The following is a 22,680-nucleotide window of genomic DNA, read 5'->3' as shown; positions in this document are numbered from 1 at the left end:
CGTTTTCAGTTATTACATGCTCCACTCTTCTGGGAAGGTTTTCCACTTGATTTTGTGGAGATTTGTCGAGTCAGGAATGATGTGGGTGAGGTAGGGAGTCCTGGGGTGCAGTCAGTGGTTTTTGTATATATATTCAATTATGAGGGGTCGGCGCTACCTATGACTGTGCCTGCAGCCTTGTGCTGCCATCTGTTGGCGTGTTACAAAACCCGACTTCAAATTGTTTGATATCACCTCATACTTCTGAATTGTCGTTGTGTTTCCGGATTTGTTAATGTGTTTTGCGCGTCTCGGCATTGTATTAAATCTGGTTGTTTTAACAACAAAAAAATGATCCTGCAAGATCTTTTTTTTTTTCTTTCTCAATTACATTGAATTTCTCTGTTATAGGCAAACTTTACCAGTTTATTTCTATTAATTTCCATGGAAAATCCCCATAATTTTGCAACCCCAGTTGAGATCAGTGCTCTATAGCTGGAGATCTTCTCCAGAGAAGCTGAGCAGATGCCCGAATGTGCTGGCGTGTCCATCTCATGATTTACTCACATACGTACATTTACAAACAGTACTATTTGTTTTCCAGGAGACAGCAGCGTTCTTCTGGAGGGTTAGGAAGTGGTGGAGGTGTAGGACCTAAACCACACAATCTTCAGCAGCAGCAGCAACAGCAACATCAGCCTCCAAATTCCCACAATCAGCATCAGATGACCAATCAAATGCCACAGCTCATCGCCGAACCCCTGTCAGAAGGCTTCCATGCCAAGCAAGGGCACGCAGGGAGGGGCTACCAGACCAGCCTGCAGGGCCATGGGCATCACCACGGTTACAGCCAGAACCGGCGCTGGCACCAGCAGCACAGGCAGCAGCCGGCCCAGAGGAACACCAAAGAGACAGACAGCATGAAAGAGGAGGCGAATGTAGAGCGTAGCGTGACGGACAGCACCGGAGGAGACTATGGAAAGCAGGAGAAGACCGAGGGAGGGAAAGTCAGCCTGCTGCAGTCCTCTAAAGAGCGTCTGAGGAAGAGACTGAAAGACAAGGTAAACCCATTTAGGTCAGGGGTGGAGTTTCAAATCGATGCTGCTCCCCAAAGCATATCCAATTGGCTGACTGTGAAATGTTTAGGACACGTTTTGGTCACTTCACATGCCCCTTCTTTCCCTCGACAGGACGAGGTTCCCGCGGTGACGCCGGGGCCTCAGCGGAGCCGCATGGACAAGCTGCTGGAGATCCTGAACAGCATGAGGAGCAACAGCAGCAGCGTCGACGCACAGCTCACTTCGTTTATGGAGGAGGCGCAGAGTTCGGCCCAGTCGGAACAGACGCTCTGCGAGATCGTGCACACCATCTACAGCAAAGCCGTCTGCGACCGAGGCTTTGCTGCGACCGGCGCCAAACTCTGCTACAAGATGGCGCTCTTCATGGTCGAGGGAACCAAGTTTCGCTCACTGCTCCTCAACATGTTACAGGTTTGTACTCAGCACAAAAAAATGCAAAGAGTACATACAATAACCTTCAGGTCGAATATTAGTGTTTTTTCTGAAAGCTAAATCGGACATAACATGTTAACACGTCCTGATAGCTAGATAAAATACACGTTACCTATAATTGTATTGAATTTTATTACAAAAATGTAAAAACGGTACTAAATCATTAAAATGTGCTAAATAAAAAAAGTGTGTGTGTATGTATATTATAACATACATGCATGCATGCATACAAGGTGGTATCAAAAAGTTTCGAGACTAGTGCTAACTATTCTGTTCACGGGCATTTCCACATCTTCACTTTTATCAAGGATTGCAAGTTAGAACAAAGAGCAAACATCAAATCCTTTGCGAAACTGGGCAAATCTGCCACAGAGACCATCACTGGAAGACGACAAGAGATCAGGAAGACCTTCATCGAGCTCAACACCCAAAACCATTTGGCTACTTGTGCATGATGATTGTCGGAGAACAATCCACACAAACTCACTTCCGTACCCACCCTACTCGCCAGACTTTGCTCCTGTGGACTTCGCTCTTTTCCTGACCTGACATCTGACCTTTTTTGGTGTTTCAGCAACCCGGAAAAACTATCCGGATAGATTTTTGCAGATAGTTCAAGCAATCAATTATCGGTCCCAATTAATCGGAAAAAACGGTTAATTAATCGATCTTCTACAAAAAACTATTTCAAACACTGCAACACTATTAGGGATTGCAGCCCGGACTGCAGGAACGTCCCTAACACATGCTAACGAGTGCAAGAAGAGGATAATTGTGCCACGTTTGCTTCGTGCTCCGGTTAACACGTCACCCGGAGCCATGGATATCATCCCAACATCCCTCTGTATCTGTGCCATTTAATTAGGCGCTTTCATGCGCACGGCCAGTTAGGGGTTCAGTACAGGGTGTTCTGTGTGTGTGTCCTGATCAGCATGGACGTCTGAGACACATGGCCTTACATATCACACACACCCACACTCGTGAATCCCTGTCTTATTCTTTCCCCTTATTATCAGTCTCTTTTTTTTCCTCTCTCCTCATCTTCTCTCCACCACCCCTGTCCTTCTCGTGCTTACTGTAAGACAGACGTCTGTCTCCAAAGGGTTCCTAGATGCCATGCGGCACTAAATGTCATCCCACCTGCTGCTTAGCCAGACTTATTCTACCTTTTTTCCCCATCCTTTTTCTCCTGCTGCTTCTCTCTCTGCCTCTCTATCTCATTGTTGATCCGTCTATCAGTCTTTCTTCTCTTCCTTTTTGTTTCTCTCTCTCTCTCTCTCTCTCTCTCTCTCTCTCTCTCTCTCTCTCTCTCTCTCTCTCTCTCTCTCTCTCTGTTTCTGTCTGTCTGTTTTTCTCTCTAACTGTCTTCATTTCATTCAGATTTTTTCCTTCTATCTATCTCTGTCTATAATATCTGTTACTGTCTCTCTTTTTGTCTGTGTGGTGTTCTTCTTTTTGGTTTGTCTGTGACGTTCTGTCTCTCTTCGTCTTTTCTTTGCCTCTGTCTCTTTTTGTCTTTCTGTCTTTCTTTCAATCTCTCTCTTTCGCGCTCTCTCTTTTTCCATCCCCCCCCCCCCCCCCCCCGCTGCTTCTCTCTCTCTCTCTGTGTCTCTCTTACTTATTGTCTAATTTTTTTTCCCCATTTTGGTTTTACTGTATATCTTCTTTTTTTTTTTTTTTTTCATCTGTATATTTCCCTCTGCCAGTCTGTTACTGCTTGCTTTTGTCACTGTCCCTCTCTCTCTCTCTCAATCTCTCTCTCACTCTGCCTGTTTCTCTCTCGCTGTCTCTCCATTCCCAATTTTCTTTTTTTTTCTATCTTTCTATCTCTGTCTGTAATATCTATTCCTGTCTTTCTTTTTGCTGCCGGTCTTCTTTTTTGTTCTGTTTGTCTGTGACTTTCTGTCTCTCTTTGTCTTTCTTTCTCTTTCTCTCTCTCTCAGCAGAATATTTCATCCCCTTGCATGTCATTTGCCTCAGCAGTAGGAATCTGAAGCGTGACTGAAGAGCGTTGAATATGAGAACGAGGGACGTCGTCCCCGACTCCACTTTCTGTAATCGTTTATAAGAGACGACGTCAGCACTAGAATGAGTAACGACGCCGTCGCTCTCAGTCCTGAGTGTAGCAGCAGACGATATCACTCTTCTTTCCTCTCTTTATTACAAACCTCCTCACTATTTCTTCTTCTATTCTTTTTTTCCCATTGTGTTTGATACACACTGTAATAAAGCATGCAGGGCTCCGATTTTAAGGAAAAAATATTTAGATAAAGATTCTAGTGGGTTTGGCAGCTGTGATATTATTAGTTAAGATTGTAGTGGGTGTGGCAGCTGAGATATAATTGGTTAAGATTGTAGTGGGTGTGGCAGCTGTGATATTATTGTTTAAGATTGTAGTGGGTGTGGCAGCTGTGATATTATTGGTTAAGATTGTAGTGGGTGTGGCTGCTGTGATATTATTGGTTAAGATTGTAGTGGGTGTGGCTGCTGTGATATTATTGGTTAAGATTGTAGTGGGTGTGGCTGCTGTGATATTATTGGTTAAGATTGTAGTGGGTGTGGCTGCTGAGATATAATTGGTTAAGATTGTAGTGGGTGTGGCAGCTGAGATATAATTGGTTAGGATTGTAGTGGGTGTGGCAGCTGAGATATAATTGGTTAAGATTGTAGTGGGTGTGGCAGCTGAGATATAATTGGTTAAGATTGTAGTGGGTGTGGCAGCTGTGATATTGGTTAAGATTGTAGTGGGTGTGGCAGCTGAGATATTATTGGTTAAGATTGTAGTGGGTGTGGCAGCTGAGATATTATTGGTTAAGATTGTAGTGGGTGTGGCAGCTGTGATATAATTGGTTAAGATTGTAGTGGGTGTGGCAGCTGAGATATAATTGGTTAAGATTGTAGTGGGTGTGGCAGCTGAGATATAATTGGTTAAGATTGTAGTGGGTGTGGCAGCTGAGATATAATTGGTTAAGATTGTAGTGGGTGTGGCAGCTGAGATATAATTGGTAAGATTGTAGTGGGTGTGGCAGCTGAGATATAATTGGTTAAGATTGTAGTGGGTGTGGCAGCTGAGATATAATTGGTTAAGATTGTAGTGGGTGTGGCAGCTGATTTTTGTCTGGCTCTTTCGCGGCTTACATTAATTCATGGCACTCAAGGCAAAACAGAAAAATGCTAACTGCATTTTTGTAATTCCGCCATTCTGCGTCATCGTTCATCTTTGTCCCTGCTCTCGCTCTCACTTCTCCGTCTCTCGCTTGCGCTCTCATGTCGCCGTGCCAGTTCCGCGCTGTGGAGTTCGGGTGCTAAATGTCTGGTGTATTTCGGAAGTGTGTGTGAGCCCTGTTTCTCACTGTAGTGTCACACCAGGACCTCCGTCTTCTCCCCAGCCAGATCGCACTTAGTGCTCTCGCTTGGAATCTCACACACACACACACACACACACTTTCTCTCTCGCTGTTTTACCTCACCCTCTTAGTCTATCACACTCCCACACATTTCCATTCATTCTTACACACATAAGCCCAGAATGCAGATAATTGCTCCAGTCAGTGTGTGTGCTTGAGCAGAGTCTGTATACACACACACACACACACACTCACGCGCACACACACACTCCATCCTGATTGCTATAATTCGAGGCCATGACACAATAAGAAAGTGGTGTCTTGAAGTATGGGACACTCCCTGTGAGCTTCTGAGAACAACCTGTGAAGAGTTTAGGAGAAATTACACTGCAGGCAATCATACAGAAGCTTGCAAACATCAAACTTACTTCATGTTCATATCTCTCTCTCTCTCTCTCTCTCTCTCTCTCTCTCTCTCTCTCTCTCTCTCTCTCTCTCTCTCTCTCTCTCTCTCTCTCTCTCTCTCTCTCTCTCTCTCTCTCTCTCTCTCTCTCTCTCTCTCTCCTCTCTCTCTCTCTCTCTCTCTCTCTGCAGAGGGACTTTTCCCGGCGTGAGGAGTTGCGGCAGACAGACGTAGAGAGCTGGCTGGGCTTCATCACCTTCCTGTGTGAGGTGTTCAGCACCATGAGGAGCAGCACAGGAGAGCCGTTCCGAGTGCTCGTGTGTCCCATTTACACCTGCTTACGAGAGGTGCGCTTACTTTCGCTACTAACCAGGAAGTTGCAGTTTGACCGCTAAATAGGATTTAGCTTTAATGTTGAAGGTTTTGCTCGTTGTGTTTGTTGGAAAATGGCGACCGAACTGAAGAGTTTTAATTAATAAATACACAACAAATATTGAAATCTAGAAAGCACAAAAGTATTTAAAACATTTAAAACATATATTTGAGTTTTTCTTTGGTAGAGTTTTTTTCTTTTTCTTGACTGAAAGGGAAATATTAGATATTAGATAGTTGGTTAAGATTAGAGTGGGTGTGGCATCTGATTAGATTGGACAATGGTATCAGTCAGTCCAGGACAAGGTGGGGGGATGGGGGGGGGGTCAATAAGGTGGGTGGTTGGGGGCTTCACCCCATTAACACCAGCAGAGCCCTGAAGGATTTATTAAAGTGCAAATGGGTACGGTGGAATGAAGAGCTGTAAAATATAATCCCACAGCCCCCCTATATGATTTCGCTCACACACACACACACACACACACACACACACACACACACACACACACAAAGAGAGCAACTGGATGCGGAAGGCGTCAAGCTGAGAAATCATTATAAACATCTCTTGTGAGATTCTTCAACTCAATAAAATGCCCAGTGCAGAGCAGGTTTTTTTTCTTTTTTCCACCGAGTGTGTGCAGCTTGCTTAAAATAAACCGTTTTATAACGGAAAAGGAAAAGCTTCCCGTGCCAGTTGAGTTGTGGGTTTTTTAACGCAGCGAGAGCACCCAAACTTTCCCAGAGTGTTCCCGAGGCTGAATAAACACTCACGAGGATTTACTGTTCATGGCTGAAATTGAGTGTTTTATTTCCTCCTAGAACACCCCAGATTAAATGATTTTATTGATTAAATACGTTTATTTAATAATTTAGTCGTACATTTCGTGGTAATTGAGGTCCGCTAAACATATGAAGCAGCTAACGGTGTGATGCGATTCACCCCCCCTGTTACGATGCAGTGCAAAATCGATTCAACACAATACGATTCAATAGAAAAATACGATGCTGTGCAATTCAGTATGGTACAGATTTTATTTCTTTGGTTCAAACACAGAGCAAATTCTCCATTTACTTCACAAACAAAGGCCTTTGTGGTGCTCAGAGAAAAAAAGAAATAAACCCAGACGTTCATTTCCTGTTCTGTCTCCAGAAAGACGCAGCTCTACCTCTGCCATGTTAATCTGTATTCTTTGTGACTCTCCGGACACGCCTCGGTCTCCGTAGTGTTGTGATGCGTCGTGTTCATGTTACGGCAGATATTAAATGAAAGTAATTAAAGTATTGAACATCTACTAATAATTCTATATAAATAAATCGTGTTTTTTTTTTTTTTTTACCAATGCAAAAATGTAAAAAAAAAAAAAAACAAACAATGGATGCACACTTTTTTTAATCGATGCATCACATCATTAACTTTTATGCCGATGCAACTGGATTTAGGTGCGGTGACTGGGCAGGTTGTTCCATGATAGTTATCAGTCCAGATACTGATCCTGCAGAACTCGGACCTACGACCTTAGAGATAAAAAATGTCACATTTGGACTTCACAGAATTTTCTTTCACTCATTCACTGTTCAGTTCTTGTGTGTTTTTGCCTTTTTATTGTTGCTTAGACACTTTTGTCACTTTTTGCATTTTGGAAGTAATGATGCTGTGTGTGTGTGTGTGTGTGTGTGTGTGTGTGTGTGTGTGTGTGTGTGTGTGTGTGAGAGAGAGAGTAAACAGAGAGAGAAAGAAAGTGAAAAAGAGATTACATGGTGTTTAGATGACACCTTGTCTGGCAGCCAGGTGCAAAGTGTGTGTGTGTGTGTAGGTGAGTGTGTAGGAGTGTGTAGGAGTATGTACACACTCTGAAAAAACCTCTTTCAAACTGAGATTAGAGTTTGGCTCTGAACTGTACAAGGCTGTTCTAACAAAATCTGTGTGCGTGTGTGCCTGTGTGTGTGTGTGTGCGCCTTTGTGTGTGTGCGCCTTTGTGTGTGTGCGCCTTTGTGTGTGTGCGCCTTTGTGTGTGTGCGCCTTTGTGTGTGTGCGCCTTTGTGTGTGTGCGCCTTTGTGTGTGTGCGCCTTTGTGTTTGTATATGATAGAGATATTACATGGTGTCTACATGGTGTCTTGTCTAGCAGCCAGGTAGTGTGTGTGTGTGTGTGTGTGTGTGTGTGTGTGTGTGTGTGTGTGTGTGTGTGTGTGTGTTTATGCACGTGCACTGGCACTTGTGAGTGGCAGAACAGGTTTGTTAATTGCAGGTGTGTGTGTGTGTGTGTATGTGAGTGAGAGAGAGAGCTCCTGATCTGTAGCTACATGACAGGTGACTCCAGAAAAGGCGTGGGCGTGGAAGCGTCGCCTACAGGAACGAAGCAGTCGATAAAAACGCTTTTTGACGGTTTATATAAGACGACTGAGTTTTGCCTTTTTTTTTTTTTTTTTTTTTTTTTTTTTTTTTTTTTTTTATATCGCACGCCACCCACGACAGATAATTAGACCTGAAAAAAAACACACGAGCAAAGAATCTGTACAATACAATTATCTTGTGATGCACTCTGAAGAAAACAAAGTACATGTTGCGGTATTTATTTTCACACACAAGTCACGTTTTAATTTCCCCGCACTTCGATTTCTCCAGCCTCTATTATTGGCATTTTGTGTTTGTTTGTGTGTGTGTGTGTGTGTGTGTGTGTAAATCGAACTACAGACTTATTTACTTTGTAATTGTCACCATTTTGCTGCCTATATTTTATGGCCATACATTTGCAGACGAGTAAAATTCGAGACTGATGGTGTATATATTTTGACCACGTCTGCGATTTCATCATGAACATCAAGTTAGAACAAAGAGCAAACGTGAAAAACCCACGTGAAACTGGGCCAAAAGGCGTTTGACATGAAGTATAACGGCGATGCTGCAACGAGGTGTTCCGTGCTTCAAGAGCAGAAAAACATCACTGGAAGACGACAAGAGATCAGGAAGCCCTTCAACAAGCTCGACCCCCGAAAATGTCGAAACCTTTCAGCAACTCGTGCATGATGATCGTCGGAGAACAATTCACATGATCTCACTTCCGCACCCAACCTACTCGCCAGATTTGGCTCCTGTGGCCTGCGCCGTCTTCCCGAAGATGAAGATGGCAGCTCAAATGTTGCCGTTTTGACACGCTTGCGGAGATCCGGAGAGAATCTCAGAAGGCGTTTGACAGCCTTCGAAAAGAAAACTTTCATGAGACATTCCAGAATTGGCAGGAACGCTGGGAATGCTATTTTGGGACTATTTTGAAGGTGATGGTGTGGAAGAATAGATAAATAAAGTACTTTCTTGCAAACAGAGCGAGTCTCGAAACAATTTAATACCACCTTGTGTGTATATATAATGGGTGTGTGTGTGTTAGCGTCGCTCAGGAACATGGAATTCGGTATGTAACAAGCAGTAAGTCTGCCTGCCTTTCATGTTCCAGGGGTACTGGATTTCGTATTTCGCCAAAAACACGGCTTCATTATGGGATGAAGCCGTGTGTCTGCGTAACCCGAGCCGGCTAGCACGGCCCCACACTCGCGGGACGTCATTATGGGATGTCTCTAGGCCGACATAAAGCAGCTGTCTCCCCGAAGACCGGAGGTGAGAGACCACTTCAGTCACTACAAAGACCACCAGACCTGCAGATCAAGCCACCACTGGGGGCCCTTGAACGAGGCCCTTGCAGTCACGTTAACTGCAAACAAATGCTCCAGCTATTGTAGGATTTAACACTTTATTGATATTAATATTATTATTATTGATATACATGTCGTATACACTCTATAGACAAAAGTATTGGAGTGTTGGAGTTGAAGATCTCCTGCTATTCAGGGAGGGTGGAAAGTAACTAGGCATTAAAAAGTCCATATTTCTAATACAAATTTATTGAAACAAATTGTTCTTTATTACATGGGAAAATCTTATAGGGAATCAATCACATTTCTCGAAACGGCCAGTGTTGGAATGCAAAGTCTTCTGTTTGGGATATTTCTGAGAACCTCCTGAATCCGTTCCTAATATTTGTTTTTGCACGCGCGATCGTGAAACAGAGGCTGAAAGCCACTACATCCTTAGCACTGGCTAGCGTCATGCTAATTACACTCCACTCGTAGGAGCGGTTCGTTGTGGATAGAAGCGTAGCACTTTACTTACACTTCACTTTACAACCTACAAGCCACGCTCTTAGGGAAGTTTAACCTCAAAACATGTAGCCACATCGAGGGAGTGCAGATACACACTCGCGCACCAATGCAGTAAAAGCAAACAGACCAAGATGCTCGTGTTTCCGAGTCGGATCGAGGCGTGAGCCAGGATCGAGCCCGTCTTTTTAACGAGCCACCTCTGCCGTCAGACCTTTGCGCGAGACGCTGTCCAGACCTTGGCGTCTCTGCTTTGATCACCGGAGAGCGCCAGGCTGCAGCAGGCCCTTCCCCCCCCCCGAACCCCCCCAAAGAGCTGCCTGTAGCAGTACCCGAGTGCTTTTTCCTGCCTGTTGCTCTGTAAGACGTCTTACAGTTTTACACACACACACACACACAGGAGTTCCCGTTTATTAAATATCATAGGAGGTTTCGCTCCATAAGTATTGGTGCTCCCACACACATATATACACACGCACACACACACACACACAAAAACAGACTAATTTGTTGTGTTTTTGTTTTTTTAGTTTGATGCTTATGCCGTTTGTCTGCTTCCACATTTTGTTGTCTGACCAGGTTAGAGTCTTACAGGTGTGATGCTTATTATGAGGTTTTAGTAATTGTGTGTGCGCGTGTGTGTGTGTGTGTGTGTAAGAGAAGCGAGTTCAGTAATTCTTAAACAGCTCGCTGTAATTAAAAATTTATATAGGGGCGACGCAACCTTGAAATAATGTTAATATACATCATCTCCTACATATGAAAGCAGAGATATATGAGCACAGCCGTTCTCCACATCTCTCTCTCCACCTCTCTCTCTCTCCCTCTCTCCCTCTCCCTCTCTCTCTCTCTCTCTCTCTCTCTCTTTCTCTCTGCATATAAGCAGGGGAAGAGTGACCGTGGCATGAGAACGGTTGGCGTATTGCCAATTTTTCCACCGTTTATTTTTCTCTGAGCGTGAGGCTGTAGGTTTGATTCGCCGGCACGGTGTGCGGGTGACGTGCAGGCCGAGTGTAGAGGAGTGTGTGTTAGCGGTTAGAGATGTGGTGAGGCATGAGAGTATTGTCTCTGCCTCCTGTTTGAATAGTGCAATTGTTTTTTGGGTTTTTTTTTTTAATAATCTTGATAAAGTGACCAAACTGATACAAAAAGGAATCGTTTTTAATAATGAGTGTATTCTGGTTCCTCCCTTCAAAAGAAAGTCATGATGTCCAATGCCCCTCTTTTTATCAGTGATGAGGCGATTGTTAGAGTCTCAGAACGGGCAGCCCGTCTCCCCTATGAAGAAAATCCCCCTCGACTGTAGGTCCTCACTGGTTAAGCACTTGGTGTCTTTCAGAAGAATGTTTTTTACACGGTAAAGACGCAGCTGAGCCTGCTGGAGCCGTTCCCCTTTATGGCTACAGCTCAGCCGTCTGCTGAAAGCCCCGCAACTACTGCTGCTCCAGGGCCCAAGAAGCCCGAGCCCCAAACCCAGACTGCAGCCCAGAGGTCCACTAGAGACATACTCACCCCAGAGAATCCCTGCTCGGCCCACCCCGACCAGGAGAAGCTGTGTGAAACTGATAGTCATGGTGGACTCTGTAACAGTGCTAGAGCAGTTTTTTTATGAGGTCAAACATTTTAGAAGAGAAAGTGCTTTTACAGATCAGGAAAAACCGATATCGAATGTCAATAAGGAAAACTCAGATTCAGAGAGGTTTTTTTTCTTATTTGCTTGTTTTATTTTTACCCCATTTTAGTGTTGTGGGTTTGAACTTGAACGGAGCAAGGGAACACGGAAAAAGAGCAAAACTATATGAGCTCATCAAGCTTTTAAAAGTGAATGTATCTTATGAGAACAAGGTTTTTGTTTTTATCTGTGTGTACGCTCCCACCAGTGCGGTGGAGAGAATGAGGGTTTTTTTTTTTTTTACGCAAACTCAATAACGTTATTCTAAACTGCAGCACTGCAGAGTTTTTCATTTTGGGAGTTGATTTTAATTGGACAGGAACCGTGTAGAACCTTATCTAGCTTCCTGTAAGCGCCTGTGGGAGTTGGTGGAGGCTCACGATCTCTGTGACATATAGAGGAATTTAAATAAGAAACAGAGATGGTACACGTGGGCCCACCGCATAGACAACACGCTTTCCCTGGCGAGATTAGATCGCGTGTATGGTTTTAAGCATCAACTGACTTTTTGTGTTTTTTTTTTTTTTTCTTTCTTCCTCCAGTAGGCATCTCAGACCGCTGCATGGTCCAGTGCACCATCAGTAAAAAAACATAAAACCTGAGAGCACCTACTGGCATTTTAACACCGCACTTTTAGAAGAAGTCATTTTAGAAAGTCTTTTATTCATTTATGGAATTGTTTTAATTCTTTAAACTCCCTACAGCAGTGGTGGGATTTAGCTAAAGCACAAATGAACGTATTTTGTCAACAGTACACTCCGAATGTCACAAGAGACATTGCCAGATCTCTGAAAGCTATGGAGATTAAGACATTGGAACTCCATCGTTTGGAGGCCACAGGAAATCGAGGGCATATTGAAGCCCTCAAAAGTAAAAAAAAAAAAAGCAAAAAAAAGTGAATGACCTGCTGGACACTACAGTAGGGGGCGCTGGTCTGTTAATGCTTTAAAAGCGCCACTGAGATGAATGCTCTTTCCAAGTTCTTCTTCTGTTTAGAACAAAAGAATGGACAGAAAAGGTTCATGGATGCTGTGCGAACAGAATCAGGGCATCTCATGTCAGAGCCTTCTGAAATTCACCAGCATACAATCAACTTCTTTTCAAAGCTGTATTGCAGCAAAAGGTCAGGGGTGAAGGAGAGCTTCCTCAATTACCTGCCCAAGCTCTGAGTCAGTGGCCAGAGAGATGGACAGGGAGTTGACACTAGCTGAGCTTCGTGAAAGGACAGTGTGAAGGGTGGTCAGCTCCTGTCGAGCTGCAGGAGAGCCGTCATGACCCTGCTGCTTTTTTTATATTTTACACGCTAATGCTTCACTTCACCATGTTTTAAAAGACTTTTTTTTTTCTTTTTATTGCAAAAGTTAACTGGAGAAAAAGTGAAGCAGTTTTAGTTGGGAGGTGAGGCGCAGACACTTCCAGGAGGTCTGGCGTGGAAAAGAGGTGGGTTTTAAAAACTTTGGTGTTGACCTGTGGAGAAACAAGTTTTTGGAAAAAAAACTGGGAAGGCACTGTGGAACACATGAGGGGCAGACTGAGGGAGGGAGGAAGGGGGCAAGGGCTGGTTCATCTCGCCAGCAGAGCTGCAGCCCTTCATCTCGCCAGCAGAGCTGCAGCCCTTCGCCTCCAGTTCATTCAGAGACTCTTAACCGGGCGCAGGAACCTGGTATAGAGAACAGCAGCCAGTGAACTTTTGCACGTGGTGGGAGGACTGGGGGCTGGACAGAACTTTGCTTTTAACAGACACACACTGTATGTTGCTGGATTATCAGTTTTTTCCCCGAACTGCACGAGTGTGGATTTTCTCTCTAAAGTGTTCATCAGGTCACGTTTATCGCTTTGCTCATTGTTCGTCTTCTCACAGTTGATTGTTTGTGTTTCAGTTGCTGGAGTCGGTGGAGGTGAAGGAAGACGCCGTGCTCTGCTGCTCCATGGAGGTGAGTGAGTTAAAAAAAAATAATTAAAAATAATAAAAAGTGAATCAATATCCGAGTACAGGGGAAACAAACACACGTGAAATCCATAACAGGAAGAAGAGCAAGCTGAGGAATAAAGAGCGGAGGAGATAGAATAAAATAGAATGAGAGGATGAAAAAAAATTAGAGAAGGGAGACATAATGAGAGAGAGAGAGAGAACACGAGAGAAAGATATAGATAGAGAATGAGAACAAGAGAAAGAATTAGAAAGTGTGTGTAAGACATTGAGAGAAAGAGAGAGAGAATAAGAAGTTGAGAATGAGGGAGAGAGAGAGAGCGAGAGAGTCAAGTCAAGTCAAGTTTATTTCTATAGCGCTTTTCACAACGGACATTGTCTCAAAGCAGCTTTACACAAATCAACAGTTAAGGTGAATGGTGTGAATTTGTCCCTGATGAGCAAGCCGAGAGAGAGAGAGAGAGAGAGAGAGAGAGAGAGAGAGAGAGAGAGAGAGAGAGAGAGAGAGAGAGAGAGAGAGAGAGAGAGAGAGAGAGAGAGAGAGAGAGAGAGAGAGAGAGAGAGAGAGAGAGAGAGAGAGAGAGAGAGAGAGAGCATCAGAATTTGAGAAAGAGAGCGAGTGAGAAGTTGAGAAAGAGAGCGAGTGAGAAGTTGAGAAATGGAGAGAGAATGAGCAGTTGAGAAATGGAGAGAGAATGAGCAGTTGAGAAATGGAGAGAGAATGAGCAGTTGAGGGAGTAAGAGAGAGTGAGAAGTTAAGAAAGAGAGTGAGAGAGGTGGAGAGAGAGTAAGAAGTTGAGACAGTAAGAGAGATGGTGAGAAAGTGAAAAGTTGAGAAAGAGTGAGTGAGAGAAATGGAGAGCGAGAATGAGAATTTGAGAAAGATAGTGAGAGAGAGAGTGAGAAGTTAAAAGAGAGAGTGAAAGAGAGAATGAGAAGTTAAGAAAAGGAGATGGAGAGAGTGAGAAGATGAGAGAGAGAGTGAGAGAGAGAAGAAGAGAGAATGAGAAGTGGATAAAGAGAGATGGAGAGAGTGAGAAGATAAGAAAGAGAGTAAGAGAGAGTGAGAAGTTAAGAAAGAGAAATAGAGAATGTACAGAGCATTAGATGATGAGCTCAGCGCTGGAATAAAAGTGTGTATGAAGGATTGATGAGGGTCAGGACTGCAGGCTCCATCGTCCACTCAGTGGATGTTCCTCGGCCGCTCCTGAGTCCGGACCGTTGCACTTGGAGCTTCCAGTAATCTTCAGCAGACTCCAGAATTACACCTAATTACCTCTGGGTGTATAATCAGGTCTGTGTGAGGAGGGAAAGCGTAGTTCTCGGGGCTCCGTAATCAGCCGTACGAGCCTGCGCTTAGCTGCGTTATAACCCTGCGGAACTGCAGTAATTACCCCGCAATGAGGTGACGTCTCGCAGAGAAAATAAACACCTCCTCATTCAGAGCACCGAACCCCGGGCTCAACACCGAAGCGTCTAATTTAACCGTCTGTTCGTAAGTACGTGAGAGTAATGACAAGCCCACGATGTGCAGTGTTTGTTTGAAAAAAGAAAGGAATTCTTTTTTTTTTTTTTATCTTTTTTTTTTCTTCTTCATTTTCCCTCAGACGCATTCAGAAGCTTTGAGTAGTATTAACTATACCCTGTAACTATGGCAACCACACAGTAGGGTCAGAAGTATTTGGACGCTTGACTTTTACACCCAGATGTGGTTCTTACAAATAATAAATAAATAAAAAAAATTTTACTTATACTCTTGTTGGAGGGTGAAAACCATTTTACTAAAGCAAGAAACTCAGTTAAGACTCCAAACCTCTACACTACAACCACAACTGTGCACCTACAACATCTGGAGCAGTTCAGAATCAACATTTGTTTAATAACATGACAAAAACATAAATAATAAAATAAAACCTACTCTCCAGAGATGCAGATTTATAATGTGCAGCGCCCCTCGGAGGCTGTAATCCAGTGGTACCGCTCGTATTCACTGGTCTGGAAGTGGTGAACAAACCCTTTCCCAGGCTGAGACACGCTAGCTAGCTTTAGGGTTGGCGACCTCCTCACCATGTCTAGCTTTTAAAGAAAATAGTCCGAGACCAAATCAAATTCTCTTCCTTCGTAAGCAAAAAAAAAGTCTAACACAGATGTATTAATGTGTGCAGAGCTACACACGTGTTTCTCAAGTTGAACTTGGCTGTAACAGTTTCCCTCTGACCAACCAATCAGAGGACGGAAAAATGCTGACGCTATTCTGGGCCAGCTCGCTGCCCTGTGAGGAGAATCTGAAATCTGATTGGTTGAAAAACAGAGATATTTCTTGAGAAGACTGTGGCAAAAAGGCCAGCACTACTGACTTTGAAGGCTCTGGGCAGATTAGATTGACATGGCAGCACATAAAGGCTGAAATCTGATTGGACAAAAAATTTTACATCCACATACACGTACTGGAAGCAGTGCAGCCGAGAGAAACACTACGACATGAAGAGAATAAACTGTTGGGAATAAATTAATAATTTCATGGAACAAATATTAGAATTTAGGTTGTAAATGTTCAGTGCTTCTGATAGTGTTTAGGACAACAGAGACGACTTTACTGGCCCTGACCGCTACCACTGATATATATGTAATACACACACACACACACACACACACACACACACACACACACACACACACACACACACACACTAATATACAGGCTGCTGCACACACTGATACAAACTCAAAAGAAGACAATAAGTATGAGCCATTAGTGTGTGTGTGTGTGTATGTGTGTGTGTATGTGTGTGTATGTGTGTGTGTGTGTGTGTGTGTGTGTGTGTGTGTGTGTGTGTGTGTGTGTGTGTGTGTGTGTGTGTGTGGCTCCAGACAGAGGAGCGTCTTCACATCCCTCCTTCTCACAGGAGAAAAAAAGCCAGTAAACTGGATCAGAAGGAGACAGACAGTCTGGCTAACGAAAGGCTGGAGCTCCTCTCTCTCTCTCTCTCTCTCTCTCTCTCTCTCTGTCTCTCTCTCCCCCTCTCCCATCTCTCACTTGTAGACCAACATCTGCTGCTCTCTGTCTTTCTTTTCGACAGACGTCTGTTACTGACGGTCGCTTTCTTTTCCTCCTGTGGTGCTGACATCTGACCCTTGTTTATCCAGCTTCTCTCTATCTCTCTCTCTCTCTTCCTCCCTCCTTCTTTTCCCCTCTTTCTCCCTCTTTCTCTCTCTCTCTCTCTCCCCCCCCCTTAATCCTCCTCCCCCAGTTGATCTCTTGGAGCCCCAGCTCTCGCTCTTATCCGTCATACAGGCACAACCTTTCACCTTTCACCCCATCCTTTTGCTTTCTGTTCATCCTGAGCCCCCGCTCCTTTTTTCTTTATATCTCTCATTCTTTCACTCCATCACATGCTCAGTCTTTTTCTCTTTTTTATTTATTATTTTTCCCTTTTTTTTTTTCTCTCTTTTTTTTTCTCAAAGAAAAAACGTTTCAGTCCTTAGTCACGTCATCGCCTGATTTTTTTTCTTCTTTCTTTCTTTCTTTCTTTCTTTCTTTCTTTCTTTCTTTCTTTCTTTCTTTCTTTCTTTCTTTCTTTCCTTAGTTCTTAATTTCTAGTTTGTTAATTTGTTCATCTTTCCTTTTCTTTTCTTCCCTACATTTCTTTCTTTCCCTTTCTGCTCTCCTTCCCTGCGATATTGATTTAAACAGATAAACACCACAAAATGTTTTCAATTCTACATCAGATTCTGTTTTTCTGCTCTAAAGCTTCCTCTCCTCCTCTCTCTCTCCTCCTCTCTCTCTCCCTCCCTCTGTATTATTTTATCACTCTTCTGCTGTACTTTATGTCTTTGTCTCCTCGTGGTTGGGCCTAATGGCACTCTCTCCCCCCCGGTGTGTGTGTGTGTATCAGCTGCAGAGTGCCGGGCGTTTGTTGGAGGAGCAGTTGCCGGAGATGATGATGGAGCTGTTGGCCTCAGTGAGGGATAAGATGCTGAGTCCCTCAGAGTCTCCGCTCACACGCTCACTGCTCATGGAGGTCATCGAGCTTCACGCTCATCAGTGGAGCCCCCTGGAGGCCCTCACCACGCAGTACTACAACAGAACCATCCAGAAGCTCACTGCATGACCTCCACACACACACACACATATATATACACACACACACAATGATTGAGCCCTCGGGAGGCCCTAATCACTCAGTACTACAAGAGACAAAATGACCATGTGATAAAACTAACACTCGTTTATGTGTAAAGACAAGGCCTGCTGCTCGGATGGACGGATGGATGGAGAGATGGATGGGTGAATTAGAGGATGGATGAACAGACAGATGAATGACATTGGGTAAATTAGTGGATGGATGGATGGATGGATGGATAAGTGAATAGGAGTATAGATGGATGGAAAGACAGACGGATGGATGAGTGTGGGGATGGTGGATGAATTACACAATGCCTGGGCAGACAGACGGATGGTTGGTTGGTTGGTTGGACGAATGAATTTGACGATGGATGGCTGAATGGATTAATGTATAATTCAAAGGATGGATATATAGATGGATGAACAAAGTGGGTGTGTGGTGTGGGATGGATGGATGGATGGATGGATGGATGGATAGATACTAAACATGAGATTGTAATTTTATAGGGTATAGGGATGGATAAGTGGATGGATTGATAGATAGATGGATGTGTAACCAGGTGGATGGAGGTGGTTAGTGCAGATAAATGGAGCTCGTGTTCCGGGGGGGTTAAAGGTTAACGCTATGCAGATTTAAGTGAATGTGTTTGAGCTCGTTGTTACCCAGCCGCATGTTAATGATCTGCTTTCAGACATGAAGCCAGACTGCTGTTACATTAGTAAACATGCCACATGCATAAACATGAGAAGTCACACACACGGATATGTACATGAAACGCGTGTGTGTGTGTGTGTGTGTGTGTGTGTGTGTGTGTGTGTGTGTGTGTGTGTGTGTGTGTGTGTGTGTGTGTGTGTGTGTGTGTGTGTGTGTGTGTGTGTGTGTGTGTGTGTGTGTCAACCAAAGAGCCAATGAGAGAGAGCTAGAAAGAGAGATTTGACATTAACACACAAGGGGGTAGCAGTGCGCTCCTTTATTTTTATTTTTTTTATCTTGTGCTTGCGTGCCAACCATCCAGTCCTCCTTTCTGTCCTTATCCCTCTCTTCATCCCCCTCTCCAGACGTGTGTTTGTGTCATTGTTTGGCGAATCATTTCCCTGGAGCACGCTGCCGCCCATCAGCGCTGTCTAGCCGAGGTCAAGCAGACAGACTGCAGAGGGCTTAGCCTGCTTTTGTCTTGCTAACACACACACACACACACACACACACACACACACGCCACAGCCTGACTCTGGATGGCAGATGGCCACTGGAGACTATAAGGCCAGACACACAGCCCTCGTCGTCTTGTCCAGCTCAATGAGAGCGTCCGTGTGCGAGTGTGTGTGTGTGTGCGCGTCCGTGCGCGCGCGCGAGTGTGTTGAGGTTTTAGATAAAAGCATCAGGCGCGCATTCAGCCGGTCTCTTTGTTGTCGCGTGTCCTTCTTATTTCCTCGTCAGGTTTCCCGCGTGCCACTCGGCCTCTGTTTCCTCCGGATATTAAACTTCCTGTAACGTTATTGTAATGTATTATATGTTATTGATTTTTTTTTTAAAGCAGTAAATACAGTATACGTGGCAGGACATGGGGTTGTAGGGCTAGACCAATTGCACAGGCTCGAAATATTTTGCACAGAGCGAACTAAACCAATTAGCTGATGAGTGCTTCGGTGAAAACAAGTAGATTTTGCTGGTTTGGGAGAAAACGACCGGTTTTGCAGGATGAGGTTTGAGCGTGAGGTGTTTCCCAGCCAATAAGAAACACTCTGTTATTCAGTTCTCTATTAATTGGATCTGATGAGGGCAAAACTCTGCCAGAGGTCGTCTTATTGTCTGGCGAAGGAATACAGCAGCAAAAAGGGAGTGATTTGGTGGGAAAAACTGAACGATGAACGCACACATCATTGGCGTTTCTCTGCTAAAATGACCTGATGTTATATTGCTGCAATGTTTTATTAAACCACTGCGATTTGACTGCCATTCTTCTTTTATTATTATTAATTCAAGTCGTTTTTATCCATTTATTGTTGTAAAAGTTCTTGTTCTCGCATACGGAGCGTGCAAAAGTGTGGAAACACCTCGGGTATGGTTTTCGAGACGCATGCATGTTCCTTTTGTTTTCATGCAACAAACTAAAAGGCAAAAACCGCACAAGAATCGGACTGAAGTTCTGTGGAGTCCAAATTGGACACTTGTGCAGGACTGAAAACAGGAGAGATGATGTGATCAGATTCACTCAAACATGGAGGTGGAAGTTTTGGGGTCGTTTTGGTGCAGAGAAGGTTGGAGCCTTATTACTGGTGAAAGAAACCAACATGGCAACCATTCCATACTTCACCACCGCGCAATTCCACCTGGACTGTGGCTCATTGGAACTGAATTATTAAGTAAGCATTATTCAGAGAGCAAGCAGTCGTCTGGAGTGTATCTATCTGGAGTGTCCTTCCCCAGTCACGGCACCTGAATCCTATTGAACTGCTGTGGGACGAACACTCCGGATGCCGAGTCTGTGTAAAGCTGTTTTTCACGCTAAGGGAGGAGTTTTCACTGAAAATAAAGTAACATTCGGTCGAAGTAAATCTTCATACCATTACAATGTACAGAGTTTGTTGCTTAAAAACCGGAATGTATCCCTGAAAAACTCTCAAAACGTGTTTCCAAACTTCACATGCACCATATTTTATAGAGGCTATAAATTCCATTAAAATTCTTATTATTTGTATAATTTTTTAATTGAAATTTAAATCAAAACAATTGCGGCACTGGAGACTCCTTCCCCCAAAAAAATTAAAGCACAAGTTAACAGTTAAAAAATTCAACAACGAGCTATTATTAATCGTGCACGTTGAGTTTTTCTCACCAAATTACCGGGGTTTTTTTTTTGTTTTTGTTTTTTAGTTAAAAAAAAAAAACGAATTTGATTGGATGTTTTGGTTCCCTCTCGTTGCCCTGCAGTGCAGCTTCCTAAATAGATGTATGAGGAGGAAACGATATAAATAGAAGCATGGCTTTTAAAATTAAAATTAAAATTAAAACCTTGTCGTGTTTGGACATTTTGCAGTGGATCTTTTACTCAAATGTGTATAAAAAAAAAAAAAAAAAAAACGATTTGCGGTTGATTGGATTTATTTTGCAGACGATGAATGAGATGTTTTAACAGTATATTATAGATGATTATAATCGTCCGTTACGCTGGGCTTCACTGAAGAAGAAGAAAAAAAAAAAAGAAGAAGAAAAAAACCGTGTTTCGGATTAACACGAGCAGTCGTGTGTTTGTTAACGGCCTGCATGTAGTCATATATACAGCGAATACAAATCCTACAGCAAATGAAGAGAAGTGGAAACGTTTCAGAACCAGAGTCGAGTCGTTTGTAGCCTTCAGCTACTTTTATTTTTTATTTTTTGGAACTTGTGAAAAACACCTTCACTTGTACATTTTTACACACACACACACACACACACACACAAACACACATATATATTAGTATGTGTACATGTATATACACACACAACCGGCAGGTTTGTGTTCATATAATTTAATTTTCTTTTGTCTTGCATCAAGAATTGGACGCTCGAAGACGTGAGTGTTTGTGGAAGGGGAAAAAAAAGCACGTGAAACCTCACGTCCTCGTGTTCATACGGGATTTATTAGATTTTTTTTATTGTATTATTTTAGGATTTTATTTAATTCCCATCTACATTCGCTTCTCTCTGATCTCCCAGTCAAGAGGAACTTTAATGATTTTACACACACACACACACACACACACACTCAAGCATACACTGCAGGACTCCTGCGACCTTTGACCTCATCGGTTAGCGAAAGCGTTGAATGTAGATTAGCCCTATTTGCATTTGATTGAGGTTCTGATGGAGATGTCGCTCTGAAAATCACCTTTCGATTTACTCACCAAAGCATTAAGAATCTTTTTTTTGTTTTATTTTTTTTTTTGGTTTATGGTTTTTATTTATGGACATTTCTTTTCTGGTTTTGTTTCTGCAGTTGAAAATAAACTGGGATGAGAAGTGAAAGCAGGACTCATGTGTTTTTTTTCTCTTTTGACTTCATCATCATCATCATCATCATCATCATCACTGTCGGCACTGAAGTGCAGTGAAGAGCGTCAAAGCGACATTTAGGCATCGAACAGCTTTTTTTTTTCTTTTTTTTTTTTTTTTTTTTTTAAATCCCCAAAAATGTATTGGTCCTTTCATTTCCTTTCATTCCATTTTATGTTGTTTTCCTCCCTACTTTCCTCTCATTTCTTTTCATGTTCCCTTCATTTTTCTTTCATTTCCTTTCCTTTCAGTTAATTTTTCTTTCGTTTTCTTCTCATCTATACTTTTATTTAATTTTACTTCATTTCCTCCCTACTTCCCTTTCCATTCCTCTCATTTTCCCTTCATTTTATTTTATTCGATTTTTCTTTGCTTTTCTTTTCCCCTTACTATTGTTTTTTACTTTTATTTCATTTTATTTTACTCTTCTTCTTTCGGCTTCTCCTATTAAGGGTCACCACAGCAGATCATCTGTCTCCATTCCCCCCTGTCCTCTACATCTGCCTTTTTCAAACCAACTACCTGCATGTCTTCCCTCACCACATCCATAAACCTCCTCCCTGGCCTTCCTCTTTTCCTCCTTCCTGGTGGCTCCATCCTCAGCATTCTCCTACTGATATACCCCATGTCCCTCCTCTGCACATGTCCATACTATCTCAATCTCACCTCCCTCACCTTGTCTACAAAAAAATCCTACATGAGCTGTCCCTCTAATAAACTCATTTCTAATCCTGTCCATCGTCGTCACTCCCAACGAAAACCTCAACATCTTCAGCTCTGCCACCTCCAGCTCCAGCTCCTATAAACTTTCCCTTTTACTCTCACAGATACTCTTCTATCACAAATCACTCCTGCTATCACTCTTCTCCACCCACTCCACCCTGCCTGCACTCTTTTCTTTACTTCTCTAACACACTCTCCATTACTTTGCACTGTTGACACCAGGTACCTGAACTCCTCCACCTTCTCCACCCCTTCTCCCTGCAACCGCACCACTCCACTGCCCTCCCTCTCATTCACACACATGTACTCTGTCTTACTCCTACTGACTTTCATTCCCCTTTTCTTCAGCGCATACCTCCACCTCTCCAGGCTCTTTTCAACCTGCTTACTACTCTCACCAAACTCTTCCATCAACTCCGTCATCTTTCTA

The 22,680-nt window shown here is 43.3% G+C and overlaps 1 protein-coding gene across 3 annotated transcripts in view; it reads left to right on the top strand.

Moving 5' to 3' along the window:
• The window catches only part of ctif (CBP80/20-dependent translation initiation factor), a 51,528-nt gene extending 30,022 nt beyond the window's left edge, over nt 1-21,506 (top strand). For all 3 annotated transcript variants that reach the window (XM_083563722.1, XM_083563720.1, XM_083563721.1), the window contains 5 exons: nt 584-1,040; nt 1,170-1,469; nt 5,432-5,587; nt 13,316-13,369; nt 17,262-21,506. In XM_083563722.1, coding sequence (XP_083419848.1) covers nt 584-1,040; nt 1,170-1,469; nt 5,432-5,587; nt 13,316-13,369; nt 17,262-17,477 — 1,183 coding nt within the window. In that variant the 3' untranslated portion in view covers nt 17,478-21,506. The remainder of the gene's footprint in view (nt 1-583; nt 1,041-1,169; nt 1,470-5,431; nt 5,588-13,315; nt 13,370-17,261) is intronic.
• Nucleotides 21,507-22,680: the final 1,174 nt, after the last annotated feature.

This window comes from Silurus aristotelis (genome assembly GCF_946808225.1).
Source record: "Silurus aristotelis genome assembly, chromosome: 16".
Classification (NCBI taxonomy): domain Eukaryota; kingdom Metazoa; phylum Chordata; class Actinopteri; order Siluriformes; family Siluridae; genus Silurus; species Silurus aristotelis.
Note: the sequence above shows the minus strand (reverse complement) of the source record. Positions and strands in the feature narration are given on the sequence as shown.